This window comes from Tarenaya hassleriana, unplaced genomic scaffold (genome assembly GCF_000463585.1).
Source record: "Tarenaya hassleriana unplaced genomic scaffold, ASM46358v1 Cleome42, whole genome shotgun sequence".
NCBI lineage: Eukaryota > Viridiplantae > Streptophyta > Magnoliopsida > Brassicales > Cleomaceae > Tarenaya > Tarenaya hassleriana.
Window position 1 is genome coordinate 902,570 of NW_010966986.1, and position 14,580 is coordinate 917,149.

Sequence of the window (14,580 nt, forward strand, 5' to 3'; positions counted from 1 at the left end):
AGAAAAGCAGAGGCATGAGAAGAGCGTGGAAGAACACGCGCAACAGTTGCTCGTGGGGAAGAGAACGGGAAAAAAAAACTAAATCTTAGATTGTCTGCCACGTCATTTTTAGCTGCAAATATGATAATCATTAAAATTTTAAAAATAATATATTTTCACAAAAATTTCAGTTAATATTAATTTTGTTAATTCTTACACTAATTTTTAATATAATAAAAAATTATTAAAAAAACAAAAAATTCTAAAATCCTAACACGTTAAATTTTTTAAAATTTTTACGTTTTGTGTAGGATTTTAAAATTTTTAAATTAATATATAATTTTTTATAAAAAAATAGAAATATTAACATAAATTGGTGAAGGAATATACTATTTTTCTAAAACTTTATATCTATTTAATACTCATCCTCTCACTAATTTGAAATCACAATTCCCGTTTCAGAAATCCATTTTATCTTTTCCTAAATAGTCATATAATTTCCGGAATGTCATACACCCTTTCTTAAAAACACCCATCAAAAGGTAATTTCCATTTAATTTCTCAATTTACTAAACCGGAAAGAATAGTACAGTTCATGTACTAGTTGCAACAGAAATTTAGAAAACGAATCAATTGCATAGTTAACCGGGGTCACCTGTCTGGAATCGCAGTTGGACAATGGGAAGCCACGCGCTGAGTGATCTCATCGTGCCACGTGTCATCATGCGATTTGCTCAGAGATACGCGGCGTCTGGTTCTGTTGTACTGTATCACGGTCTTCGGACAACTTTTTTAGTACCGGAATTACCCCTGATGCTTTAGCTTATTTTCGGAAACTACTACCCCTGCAGTTCAATTTATGGAAATAAAAAAACAAAACAAAAGGGGAAAGATGAACTCGTGAGATCTGATTTCTTTTATTTTCTTTTTTTTTTTTAATTAAAAGATTCTGCTAAACTCGTGAGATCCTACAAAGCAGGATTCGAAGAGAAGAACATGTTTATTCTCTCTCTCGCTATATATAACGTTTCGGTTTTGCTGTCCTGTGACTGTCTCTCGTTTTGATCTCCTCTCCTCTGTTCTCGCTGAGATCTTTTCCATGGCCGCATTCTCTGTTTTCTTCTGACTTTTTTTATGCGATTTTTTAAAAAAAAAGTGGTGAAGGTTACGGCGATGATGATGGAGATGGCGGATTGTACAGATGCGAAGTGCACCGAGCACAGAACTGTCACCACAAAGTACGTAAAACAGTCGCAGGAGAAACTCGCCGGCGCAGGAGGAGTCCGGTCGGAGTCGAGGATGGTTCGAGTCTCGGTGACCGATCTCGACGCAACCGATTCATCCAGCGACGACGAGGAACCCCTGCATCCGCGTCGTAGGGTGAAACGGTTCGTGAAAGAGATCAGAGTCGAACCTGATCGCATCGGCAACGCCGTTTCCCTCCCGGTGAAGAGACGGAGGAGTTTGGCGGCGGAGGTTGCAGGTTCTGCCGGCGGCGGGAGAAAGCTCCGTGGAGTGAGGCAGAGGCCGTGGGGAAAGTGGGCGGCGGAGATCAGGGATCCCGAGCAGCGGCGGAGGATTTGGCTCGGAACCTTCGACACGGCGGAGGAAGCCGCCATGGTTTACGACAACGCCGCCATTCAGCTCCGGGGATCCGACGCTGTCACGAACTTCATCCTACCTCCGACGAGGAGACGAGACAAAGCTTCAGAACTGGTCCCTGTCGTGTCCGTTCCGGAAAAACCGGAGACGAACACTTCACCGTCGAGCAGCGAACCATCCGACGTGCCCGATCGCTTCCCATTTCCGTCTTCGGTTCTCGATTTCGGACACAATCAGATCACTAAACCGGCCTCTAAACCGGTCACGAGTACACAATTGGCCGAAGAACCAGAACAAATCACAGAACCGGTCAGGAGTACGTATTCGGCCAAAGACCCGGAACAGATCACTAAACCGGTCAAACCGGAACTATCGGAATCGCCGTGCTACCAACCCGGAAACAGTATATCCATCGACTCGGACGATTCCTTGCCGTTGGACACTTCATATCTCGACAAATTATTCAACGAGTCGTCGGACATTTCAACATTCTACCAACCAATTTCTGCGGCAAACGATTTCTTCGCAGATATACTTAACGACGGAATTACGAGAATCGGAGGATCCCATCGGCTGCCGCAGTTTAATTCCGGTGGTGGTATCAACTATTTCGATTTTTCTTTCAAAGATTTGGAAGATTTACTGATAATGCCCCAAGCAGTAGGAGCAGCATGAGAAAATTAGACCGGCGATGAGAAATCGGTTCAGTTGTCCGGTCAGCGCAATTTTGCTTGGAAGCTGTAATTGGTGGGGTTTTTTTGGATTTGATGATTTTTTTTTAAATAATATAGTTTTTCAGAGCTGATTGTAAAACCAGTTTTGGAGAAATAATATACTTTTATATATATGTTGAATTTACATCCAAATATTCAAAATGACAGACTTTCTTTTGAGAAATCATATCGGCTATGCCAAATCTAATGGTTTTTTTTTTAATCATCCTACTTAAAAAAACAATACATGATACCAACTCTATCTTTTTTTTTATGAATATGTTGGAAAATATATAATAGCAATTAAATTTTATAATTCAATCCTCTTTTAAAAAATATTTTTATCTTACTTCTAAATGATAAGATTGCATCCAAATAAATTATTTTTTGTTTATGGTTTCTGATTTATTTGGTATCTTGCTCACACAAAGACGTGTTGTGTTACTAGTCGGAGTTGTATATTCTCTATTCAACAATTTTTTGTTTGTGTTGCAGTTTTTATATGAAGAAAACTATGATTTAGTCCTTAAGTAACTACAAGATTAATGTTTTTAAATGATTGTTATTGCAAAATATTATCCCCAATAAGTGAGGAACCCATATCAGTCAAATTGATCATATTTTGATTCCAAGTCTCTCTCAAAAGTGGCAACTGAATACACAAACGATCTGTTTGTTTACACCGAAATCTAACACTGAAACTGTGATTACAAAGATGATTTATACCACTCTTCAATCAACAAACAAACAAACGAACGACAAATTTAAAGGAGAAGGAAACGTTATTTGCATCAGAAGACGCAGACTGACCTCATGGAGAGGACCATCACCACAGTCCAGAAAACTCCAAGATATGCCTCTGAATCTGAATTCTTATCCTTCGCTCTCTATATATATAGAAGCAGATGATCATGAGACACTGTCTTGGGAGAATGGAAGAGAGATCTCATCTCTTTTGTTACTGCTTTCCCTTTTTTGTTTTCTTATTCCGTTGCCCGAAACGTTATCTTCGTCACACGAGTAGACACTAAGGAGTCAGATCACTGGCCTTAACCCCGAGCCATCAACACATCCAACTGGTCCAAGCGTCCATCAGCAGAGGATGCCTCTCTTCGGCATGTTTTCCTCTGGGTCATGTAAAAATTGTCTTCTTTCTTCCGCAAATGATGTTCCCCGGTAGCTACTCGGTTAAGGTGCAACATGGTGATCATGCTAATGGCGAATATAGCAGCATTCCCAAATACCCCTCTCACATGGTCGGACTGCAATGCCCTTTTGGCGAAATCGAAACTCGAGGAGAGGGCACTGATAAGTATGTTCGACCGTTTTCCATCGGATGGGGCAGACTTGGCACCGGATGGATTCAGAGTGGGATGGTAGAGGTTTTCAGGAGATACGAAGTGGTTAGCCGTTTTTATGTTTCCCACAAAGGCTGAAGCTTCTTCCAGGACTTTGTATTTCTTGCCGTGGTGTTCAGCCAATCTCATTGCCAGAACAATCCGGCTTTGCTCAAGCCGTGCGATTGCAACATCTCTCTCGGCTCGCTGCTGTGTATGTATAGTCTGCAGATAGACCAATAAATCTCACATATTGCATCCAAGAAAAAGGTAATACCAAAATTACAAGAATATGCCACAGACTATACGGGAAATGAATGAAACAAACCAGAACCCTAAGATGCACAAGACATGGAGGCTTGGATGGGCTTAACCAAAGGACTACTTCTCCAGTTCCCCTCACCAGAAACTAATTGGAATCAGAAAACATGGAGGCTTTAACAAGTTGAATCGATATCTATCCACACGTATACTCCAATTTCCACGTTGTAATCCGCTAAAAGCATAAAATCGTAGACCCTTAGACAAACTTTCCTTTCTCTATTTCACAAAATTTCCCAGGAATCAGAAAGAAGCATTATACCGTCCATATGACACACACACAAATTAATCGAAGGAAAAAGCAACTTACATGGTAAAACTCAAGCTGGTCTTCGAGGTTCTCGAGAGCGGTGCGTATCGCGTTCAGACTCTTCGCCTCTTGAATCGCCGAATCGCTGTCATCGAGACTGAATCCCTTGACGAAGACGTAACCCTTTCGCTTCTCATCGCCGGAATCTTCACCGTAAACCTTTCTCCTCACCGATCTCGACGAGTTTTTGATGGAATTGAGGAAATGAGAGCGGGAGATGAGGTGAATCTCATCGCTGAGTTTGTCGTGGAGGTCCCAGATTTTCTCGAGCACGGCTTCGATCTCTTCGATCTCCATCTCCCATTTCATGGCGTGGAGAGGACTCGCCAGAACCAGAGGGAAAGTGAGGGACACAACTCAATTGTGGACTGAACAAGCGCCCGGTGAATTTTGATTTCGGAAAACGGATCCCGACCCGACCCGCAATTATTGCCCCATTTTTTTGTGGAGGCCGGGGGTTTTGGCCCATTAGATCATAAACCCGGCCCACACGCGTTTTTTTTCCCACAATTTAATCCGATTTAACATTCAATTTTATATTACATGTCAATTTGGTTTTTTATTCATAAAACCTTTAAAAACAGATTTATTTTTCCTTTATTTTTATTTTCGGCCCAGATTTAATTTGGATTCAATTTTTTCGATTTCGGAAATCGTATCCGTTCGTGTTTGATTTGAATCGTATTATATGTTATTCGATTTCGGTTTTTTAAATGAAACCCTAATTGAAATGTAAATTGAATGTTAGATAAGATTAAATTGAAAAAAAGGAAAGTGTGGGCTGGGTTTGATTTTAGTTTTGTAAAATCAAAACAAAATTATCAATTTGGAAAAAATCGTATCGGTTCGAATTTGATTTTGTGAAAACAAGACGAAATAATCAATTTGGAAACAATAAATCACATATATAGAAATATGTACACATATATATATATATATATATATATATATATATATATATCTTTCATTAGTTGTAAAGATTTTGTATTAAGAGAATAGATTACGAATGAATTTGCCAAATCTTCTATTTCCTTTTACATAAAAACTAGGGTATGTTTAAATCATAATGTTATGGGAAGGATTTCGGTTAACCGAACCGATCGGTTTGGCCGAGTTGGTAAACGCTCGAACCGGTATTTTCCATCCAAACATGGCTTCAATTCAAGCCTAAGGGTTTCGTCTCCTGCGCAGCTGCACACTGAACCCTTGGGTGTTCCTTGTGGTTTTTGCCCCTCCTCCTCAGCGGGAATATTACTCAAATAACCCACTTGGGTCGCAGCAATTTCAGTGTACACCACCGAAAAAAAAAAAAAATTTGCGACCTTATTACGACTAATATATAACTAATATACAACTTATTACGACTAATAAACTACTCTTATTTTAGTTGTATATTAGTTATATATTAGTCGTAATAAGGTCGCAAATTTTTTTTTTTTTTCGGTGGTGTACACCTGAAATTGCTGCGACCCTGGCTAATTAGGGTTAAAACCCCCCTCTCAGCTCTCTGCTCCTTATTTTTCCCCTTCTACAAGGAATCAGGAAAAATCGGAGCTTTTGCCTAAAACAAAGGAGAAATTCCTTGTGAAGTATCTCGATTCGATCGGAAAACGTTAGACTCTTTCTGATCGATTCGATCTCTGTCCTTTTCGGGGGAAAGTGGTAGGACTTTTCATAGACTCCCATAAGCTATGGTGGAAGCGGAGCGCGCGCCGACTCCGTGGTTGGCTTCTGACATGGCTTCGGCGGTGGACTCTGACGGCCGTCATTGTTCTGCCGGTGATTCGACTTCTGAGATGATAGGCGGGGCAAGGTTTGATACTTTTCCGCCTCAGATACATTCACGGCCTCAGTTCGAGAAGAATACGTCGGACGACAAATTAGGGTTAACGGAGCGAGTTTTCTCCGCCGCAGGAGCTGCGTTTTTGTCGGCCGTCATTGTGAATCCGCTCGATGTTGCAAAGGTAGGGTTGGTCTTTCTTCATTTTTTTTCTCTGTTTGGTTACCGATAATTTATTGGAAGATTTTGACGGAATATTTTTATGTTTTTGTTGTGTTTACAGACAAGGTTGCAAACTCAAGCTGCCGGAGTTTCTTACTGTCACCCGCTAAGTAACGCCATTGGACGTATGGCGTCGTTCGGACCAAACATGGTATGCGTTTCAAGCCTCTGTTCTCTGTTTTACCTGATATTTGATTAAGAGGAAAGTCTTTTGTGTATCGGCATGGAACATTTGATCTTTCTACAAACTGTTCTGTTCTGGGTTTGTTAACACACGTGAATTATTCCTTGATTCAGATGTTTAAAGATTTAAGATGTTCGCCCTCGTGTTCACGCGCTGGTGTTCATGGCACCGTCTCCATTTGCCCTCCCGACTGTTTCCAGTACAAAGGAACACTAGATGTCTTCAACAAGATCATACAACAAGTGAGTCGGTTTATGTGGTAAATTAATTATGTAGTTAAGTTTCCTAGGCAGCTCGAATGCTCGTTTCGAATCTCCGTCTTGTCATTTTCTTGTTGGAAAATTGGATATATTTCTTCATTTTGTGAGAAGTCTTTGAGGCTGGTAGGAGAATACGAGCTATTATTCAGAAGTTCTAGCATTGAAGTGCTTGTTATTGTTTTGGGCTAAATCAAGAAAGCATCCTTGGTCGAGTACCTTGAAATACCCTTTCCCTTGAATCTTCAAATTTCTCTGCTCCCTAACCCAATTAGTAATTCATGCAGGAGGGACTGGGAAGACTTTGGAGAGGGACTAATGCTGGTCTCGCTCTCGCTGTGCCTATGGTATGTGCTCCTGCTTGCTTCGATTTTACAAGTTTTTTTCTTGTCAGGGAATTCTATGGATTACTAATGACTTGGCAAATGCTCTATTTTCTGCTCAGGTTGGGATTTATCTTCCATTCTATGATATATTTCGAAACCGGTTAGAAGTGTTAGCTGAACGGCATGCACCTGCTTCCACGCCGTATGTCCCTCTTGTTTCTGGAGCATTGGCACGATCACTAGCTTGTACGACGTGCTATCCTATTGAACTTGCAAGGACGCGTATGCAGGTAAGTTGTCATCGCATAAGTTTTTTGTCACTCAAGAATGGGAGTTATGTTTCATAATGAAAATGCATTTTCCGTTAACTTGTATTCACATGCTAATTCCTGCATTTCCTCTGTAGGCGTTTAAAGAAGCAAAAGCCAATGTGAAGCCTCCAGGAGTTTTTAAAACTCTAGTCGGTATTGTGTCTGAAGGGAAGACCGCAAATAACCTTGAAAATAGTTGTAAGTTTATTACTCCCTTTACTTCGTCACTTGTTCATGTGCTGTATATAATAAGTTGATTGGATGCTAACATGTATTTCTGATGGCATATTCGCTTTAAGGCATATGTTCGAACTTACCTGTGTTTTCCCTCTCTTCTGTATACCTCTTCATCTGCAATTATGAACCTAGATAGATTCTTGTGGACCGGGACAGTGAAACCTAGGCATTGTGATCTAAATCTTACCTGCTGTTGACAGTTAAACCCACATTCTGATATATTATGTTTCCTGTTGTTGTTACAGTACACAGATACCGTGTTCTCTGGAGAGGGTTAGGTGCACAACTTGCTCGTGATGTTCCATTCTCAGCGATTTGCTGGGCAACCCTTGAGCCCGTGAGATCTTGTTCCCTCAAATTATACGTTCTGTTCTCATAACTTTAACAATGTGACCAGTCAATATGAGGGAGCTTGTACCTGGTACAGATAAGAAGGAAGCTTCTTGGACTTTTGGGTGAAGACAAAGCTCTCGGTATTCTTGGCGCAAATTTCTCCGCCAGTTTTGTAGCCGGAAGTATTGCTGCAGCTGCCACTTGTCCGCTTGATGTTGCAAAAACAAGAAGACAGATAGAGGTGTGTTTTTCGTTCGCAACACCAACGTCTTTGAGTTCGTAATACACGATAAGATGAGTCTAGAGAGAATTATAGGTACTTGCATGAACACATTTGCATGATACATCTGGAAACTTCTCTATTAGGGACATCTCCACAGTTGCATTGGGTAGATGATGCTTCTTCTGTTTTCATGTTCTCTTTGTTTCGTACTTTCAGAAGGATCCTGCTAGGGCAATGAGAATGACAACCCGACAGACACTAATCGATGTTTGGAGGTATGGTTCTTCCGATGTTGTTGATTATCTGCTGTCACCATTGTTTCTGTCGGACTTGAACGATGGCCTTCAGGCCATGACTTGATAACCAGAACCTGTACTCATGTCTTCATCTCTGAGTGAGGTTCGGTCCATTGAATGGTGAATGCCCATTTCAATGGACAAGCCAATACCATTACCAACTCCGCATAGTAAAAAAGAAAAGAAAGGCGGACTTGGATGGTCTAACCAAGGGTTTTTTGGTGGGGACAGGGATGGAGGGATGAGAGGGCTATTCACGGGGATCGGCCCACGAGTGGCGCGTGTAGGGCCGTCGGTAGGGATCGTGGTTTCCTTCTACGAGGTGGTGAAGTACGTTCTAAATCGGCAATAAAACATCTTCAGGACATGACAACACGAGTTAGAAAGAGTTTCAGAAGGAGACAGCAACCGAATCTTTACATCATAAACTACTAATCACGCGACTCTGTCGAGAGAGGAAAAAAAAACCCTTTTAACTCGAGAGTCCCAGAGAAACTCTTTCTATGTGGATTAAACAGAAAAAGAAAAGATTTTTTTTTAGGACACAGGTAGATGAACTGTCTGCTCGGTTTATTATGAGCAGGAATTTTTGTTTTGGTTTTTTGTGGGATTGTTTGGGATTTTTTTGCTGAGGTTGTCTCGTCTCAGTTCTCAATCAAATCGTAATCATTTTTTTTCTGGAATGGGTAAGGGAATTTGTTGGGTTTTATTAATACGAATTATGCAATTGGTAGATTTCTTGTGCTCTTGCGTAGCATGTAATCTTCTTGTGTGTTTTTACCCTTTCTTTTAAATTGCATTAATGTCGAACACGAACATATGTTGTCCATTTGAACATTTTGGGTATTTTTATTCCTAATCTGATATTCTGTAATTGCTTTGCAATTCCCTGGCGAGATACAAAAAAAAAAAAAACAGTAGTTGGAAAAATCTCTGTTTCATTAGCTCTCCATCGATCGATCACAAGTAACAAACACCAGAATGAAGAAAAAAAAAACAAATCGGTTTATACAAAAAAAAGAAAAAAAGAATCATGGATAAAGTTAGAGAGAGAGAGAATCTCAATGCATGAGATAAGTCAGCGCCAGCGCCACTAGCATCAGTACATAAGCAATCCCCTGATCTATCGACGTTCCTGCAGTTTCCAGACCAACATTATAAAAATCCACAACTTCTCAACTGTTTTTGTCGGTGAGAATCGATTCGCGGTGAGTGAGGAGAAAAAACACTTACCGTCGCTGATGGGAGCCGGAGCCGGCGACGATGTCGGCGAAAGCGCTTGAGACAACGGCAAGAGAATCATGGAGGAAACGACGAAGACGAAGAGAATCATGATCGGAAACCTCGGCGCCGCTATTTTTCCCGATCGATCTCTGTTCCTTGTCGTCGACTTCCTTTTCCGAAATAGAGAAGAGAGCGATCGATGGAGAAGAGACGAAGATGATGATATCTGGGTATTTATATACACACACACACACACGAGACGTGGGTGTTGGAATTTAATGGGACCCACAAAAAAACAACATTGGTGTCATCCTCTCGTATCCTCCCTGTCTGTCCCTAGTTGGCGTTGTTTCTTTTTTTTGTCTCTTTATTTTTTTTCTTTTTAAAAAAAAAAAAAAAGGGGAAGATGGATATGAAGAAACTGTTCTGTTCCTAAGCTGTGTTGTATTCGACAGCCTGTTTCTTTCGAGCGTTAGTTTTGCCATCTCACACTTAAATTTTTTCCTCTTTTTATTATTTATTTTAGAATAAATTGATAGATTTATAAATCTCTCTATTCATATTCATATGTATTATGGATATAGTAAAAAAAATTACATATTCGCAAATGATATAATATGAATTGGTAATATATATATATATATATATATATATTTGGTGAAATATATATTTGTATTTAGTAGTGAAATTTATGTGAAAAAATATAATACGGGTTATATTAATTGAAACATGAACAATGTTAAATTCAACACGGGAAGTCTCAAATATAATACCGATTGTGTTAATTACAATACGGACACCAAACCTATTTTTATTTATATTTTCTAACACTTTTTTATGGAAAAGAATAAGTGCTTTATCGAAATTGGATATTAAGGGATATTAAAAATAAATAAAAATTGCTTTGATGATTTTACGGTTTTTATTATTTGGTTGAAACAGATTGTATTGTATGTATTCGGTACATGTATATACATGCTGTAATATTATATAACATTTCGGCTCCATTTTTTAAATTGACTTTTAACGGATCCATCATATATGTGTGTTGTATTTTTCAATTTTGATACGATTATAGGATGATTGAGTATAGCTGTATTTTGGTCTGGGTATGGACATTTCGGTTCAAGAATTAAACAAAACCGAATCAAATAACATTCGGTTTTAATTCGGTATATTTTTATATACAACCGAATAAACCGTTTCTTATCCGAATAGTATAAATACTGTTACGAATCCGACAAGTACCGAATTAAAATCATAATTATCCATCAATATATGTGTAAATACTATATTTTGACACTATTTGGTATTCATATAACGATAACGTTTCGAATCGAACCGACACTAAAACTAAACTAAACTCGAACTGTTTAACATTCGATTCTAATTTGGTAAAATTTGTATAACACCGAAAATACCGTTTTCGAACCGAACCACTAGAATACAGAACCGAAAACCGAAACGTCCACGACCACTTTGGTTCCGAATTGTATAAACCGAAAAAAATAAAATCGAATAAAAAACAACAAAAAAAATGAAGGAAAAAAACCGATTCACCCATATCTGAGTACAAAAAGGAGAGTATTTAATTAAGGATTTTTTTTCACGAATAATAATAATAAATAAAAGAAATCAGGGAAGAGAGGAGGAGGAGGCAGGAAGGCGGGAAGATCTCTTCTTCAAGTGGAGTTGCTGTCTCCGTCTCTCGGCGAATCCTTCGCTGTTCCTCATTATCCAATATCTCTCTATCTCCTCCGGCTGCCTCCCCGGAATCCTTCCCGCTATTAAATCCCACCTGCACATATTATTATTTTTTTATTTAAAAAAAAAATACAGAATCGTATTTGTTTATGACTGGAGGGGTAAAATAGTAATGGCACAGACCGGTCGCCGACGAGTCTGTACATCCTGAAGATGAGATCTTCCTCTTGTTCGGACATGTTGATGAACTCCCACTCAAGACTGCTCACTTCTGCTTCCCATATCGTCATCGATAGAGACAATAAATATTAAAAAAAAACAGGAAATGAAACAAGAAATTAAGAACAATATATTAAGGACGACCTTCCGATTCATCAACGGTGGGTTTCTGTTGCTTGAGACGCCTTCGTCGGCGTTGATTAGCGTTATCCATTTGTATTATATATATAGTATATATGTTTATGTATATGTTATATATATATATGTATATATGTGTGTGTGTGTGTAAGAAGAGAGAAGAGATGGGACAAAGCAGGGGTGTTTGGATATTGAGAAGTCGAAATGGGGAGGAAGTCGAAAGTGTGTATATATATATATATATATAGAGAGAGAGAGAGAGAGAGAGAGAGAGAGAGAGATGATGGCCAACGAACAATCTTTGCAAACTAATAGTTTCAAGTCATTGCTCTGTGCGGTTGACCTTTTCGTCTCGTGAAGACTTGTGGTTGACATTGAGAGAATTGAGAGAGAGAGAGAGATTGGTACCTGGAGAAGTTCTTGCATTGGAATTTTAAATAGTTGGCCGTCGTTTCCTTTTCGTATCCTAATTAAATTCAACAATATTATAATAAAAGCTGTGTATGTGCGAATATATACATATATGTATATGTATATGTATGTAAGGATATATTCAAGTTAATGTTGATCGTGACGCATCAAATTCGTATCTAGAGGCTACTTTTGCGTGGCTAAATGTGTTTGGCCACTAAATTATGGTTATCGTCAAATTAAAATGATGGGTACAATGGTTAGCTGTCACAAGAAAATGACGACCATTTATTTCCTTATCCGCCGATACGATATTTTTTTTATATATATATCGCGGAAATCCCAACCGCTATCTTTCGAATGTGGTGAAGTAAATTTTCACCCACACACACGCGTTGATTAGGTTAACTAGTCGTAATTAACGAGCGATAGGTGAATGGGTAAAGAATTGAATCTCCAATTTCTTTACCAACTCAAATAGAGGTTTTCTATTGATACGATTTCGAAATATACTTACGTTATAAATTGACAAAAATAAAAGTTATGTAATGCGTTAACGAAATTAGGTTTTATTTTAATTTTAAAATAAAGTATTTATAGTTATATATGTGTGTGTATATATATATATTGCAATGGAGATCGGATTTTCATAGTATTTTGCTATGCATTCCTTGAAGACAAACTGGATATAAAGTGAGGTCCTTCGAAGGTAATATAATTAATTATATCGCTGTGAAAAAAAAAGCTGACATATTAAATGTCATTTTGTTTTCAGGAAACTGTGGGCTTGTACTTTCTTATATCAGATTTGAACCAATATATATATATATATAGATAAATCATATTTTAAATGCGAATATATAGACAAGAAATGCAAACGCTCATAACGCGTAAAATATTGCTTTGAATTAAAATTTTAAATTGTACTATGATTCCTATTAAATTGAAGTACAATATGCACCAAATGCAATGTATTTATTAAGGGTGGCCACATTTTATGTAGGGTTTTAATTTCGGATCTGAATCCGATTATTCTAGAAATTTCTATCTGAATTTAAAATGTTTGAATTTATAAAATATTTGGATGTGTACGTATATCCAATTCTGACAAAAAAAAAGTTTGGCCAATAAATTTCTAAATAGTTTAACGAAGATTATGCCGATAAATATAGCGATAATTTTATAAATAAATTTGATGATAATTTTTTAAATAATTTAATAACAATTTTATAAATAAATCTAATGATAATAATTAAGTAAATACTTATAAAATTTTAAAATTAAATAAATCTAATGAGAATATATATATATATATATATATATGTATGTATGTATGTATGTATGTATGTATGTATGTATGTTAACGGGACCATATGTTTGCCTTTTTTTTCTTTAAAAAAAATTATTTTTTCAATCAAACAATTTTATCATGTAAAAATAAGATTAATACAGATTGAAAACATTTTCATTTTAAATTTTTTATTTTGGTAATTCGTCGTAACAACCCGGGGATAATTTAAGCGTATTAGATCATTTATAACGAACTTTTTAAATTGGATAGACAAAGTTTATATAGTTATTGTCTTAATTTTGTTGAGATAAGTGTGTGTACTTAAGGAATTTTTTATCACAGAGAAAAAAAAATATTGCACAATACTTTTTCACAAACTTTCGGTTATTAAACATTTTTAAACCCAAATATAATATGTTATCAATTTTTTTTATAAAAAAAAATTCATACCAATCTTTTCATTTTTTTTTGCTCACAATTACATACGTAGGGGTTTTCTTTATATTTGCAATTATATAGTTATTACATACGAGAGTATTTAAAAAAGGATATAGTTTGACCGGTCAATTCAACTAACATTCCTGGTCTTAATCTTGGAACTGCCATATTCGAACCATATGTGCATGTGCTGCCCCCCATTGCACGCATTTAGGCAGTGATGGATCTAAAAATAATTATAAATGAAGGCAATAGTAAATTTATTATAATTTTTTAGGAGCAAATTTAAATTTATTACAGGGTGTTTAACAATTTTTATCTAAAATTTATAAAAGAAAATATTTTATTAAAATAAAAAAGAATGGGGGCGTAGAACTCATTGCTAATGAATTGGGTCCACCCATGCATATATGTATGTATGTATGTATGTATATTGTATAACTATACGTACATGTTTTCTGAATTAAGGTCAAACTGAACCAACAAAATTACAACCAAATCAACAAATCGGCAGAAATCAATATAGAATGTGGACTTATAGTTGATGTGATTGAAGAAAAGCTTTGTGTTGGTGGGCACCCTATGTTTGTATATGTGTATATATATATATATATATACGCACACCATATACATGTTATAGATCAAGAACTAACTATGCATTAATCCTGAACAAAACATTTAATTGTAATCTAATAAAGGAAACATAAGAAAATATTGTGAAAAC

The 14,580-nt window shown here is 37.2% G+C and overlaps 5 protein-coding genes across 5 annotated transcripts; 2 read left to right on the forward strand and 3 right to left on the reverse strand.

The window, feature by feature from the left end:
- Positions 1 to 396: 396 nt before the first annotated feature.
- LOC104825131 (ethylene-responsive transcription factor CRF4-like) lies at positions 397 to 2,398 on the forward strand. Its single transcript, XM_010557412.1, has one exon. It carries the CDS (start codon positions 1,114 to 1,116, stop codon positions 2,254 to 2,256), a length of 1,143 nt encoding a protein of 380 aa, XP_010555714.1. The 5' UTR covers positions 397 to 1,113; the 3' UTR covers positions 2,257 to 2,398.
- Positions 2,399 to 2,896: 498 nt separating this feature from the next.
- On the reverse strand, positions 2,897 to 4,633 carry LOC104825132 (plastid division protein PDV1). Its single transcript, XM_010557413.1, has 2 exons — positions 4,263 to 4,633; positions 2,897 to 3,856 (listed from the first exon to the last, which is right to left on the reverse strand). Exons 1-2 carry the CDS (start codon positions 4,569 to 4,571, stop codon positions 3,344 to 3,346), a joined length of 822 nt encoding a protein of 273 aa, XP_010555715.1. The 5' UTR covers positions 4,572 to 4,633; the 3' UTR covers positions 2,897 to 3,343.
- Positions 4,634 to 5,751: 1,118 nt separating this feature from the next.
- Positions 5,752 to 9,177, forward strand: LOC104825133 (mitochondrial carrier protein MTM1). The gene is made up of 10 exons (XM_010557414.2): positions 5,752 to 6,226; positions 6,326 to 6,415; positions 6,562 to 6,690; positions 6,993 to 7,052; positions 7,151 to 7,321; positions 7,438 to 7,540; positions 7,825 to 7,916; positions 8,007 to 8,153; positions 8,352 to 8,410; positions 8,663 to 9,177. The coding sequence occupies exons 1-10, from the start codon at positions 5,954 to 5,956 to the stop codon at positions 8,781 to 8,783; spliced, it is 1,245 nt and encodes a 414-aa protein (XP_010555716.1). The 5' UTR covers positions 5,752 to 5,953; the 3' UTR covers positions 8,784 to 9,177.
- Positions 9,178 to 9,328: 151 nt separating this feature from the next.
- On the reverse strand, positions 9,329 to 9,959 carry LOC109117149 (arabinogalactan peptide 22; the record flags this gene model as incomplete). The annotated part of the gene is made up of 2 exons (XM_019203900.1): positions 9,329 to 9,566; positions 9,665 to 9,959. Coding segments are annotated over 2 exons (369 nt in total), but the record flags the coding sequence as incomplete, so codon positions are not given.
- A 1,055-nt stretch (positions 9,960 to 11,014) lies between these two features.
- On the reverse strand, positions 11,015 to 12,105 carry LOC104825134 (transcription factor TRY-like). The gene is made up of 3 exons (XM_010557415.2): positions 11,723 to 12,105; positions 11,543 to 11,630; positions 11,015 to 11,453 (listed from the first exon to the last, which is right to left on the reverse strand). The coding sequence occupies exons 1-3, from the start codon at positions 11,790 to 11,792 to the stop codon at positions 11,291 to 11,293; spliced, it is 321 nt and encodes a 106-aa protein (XP_010555717.1). The 5' UTR covers positions 11,793 to 12,105; the 3' UTR covers positions 11,015 to 11,290.
- Between the last annotated feature and the right edge of the window lie 2,475 nt (positions 12,106 to 14,580).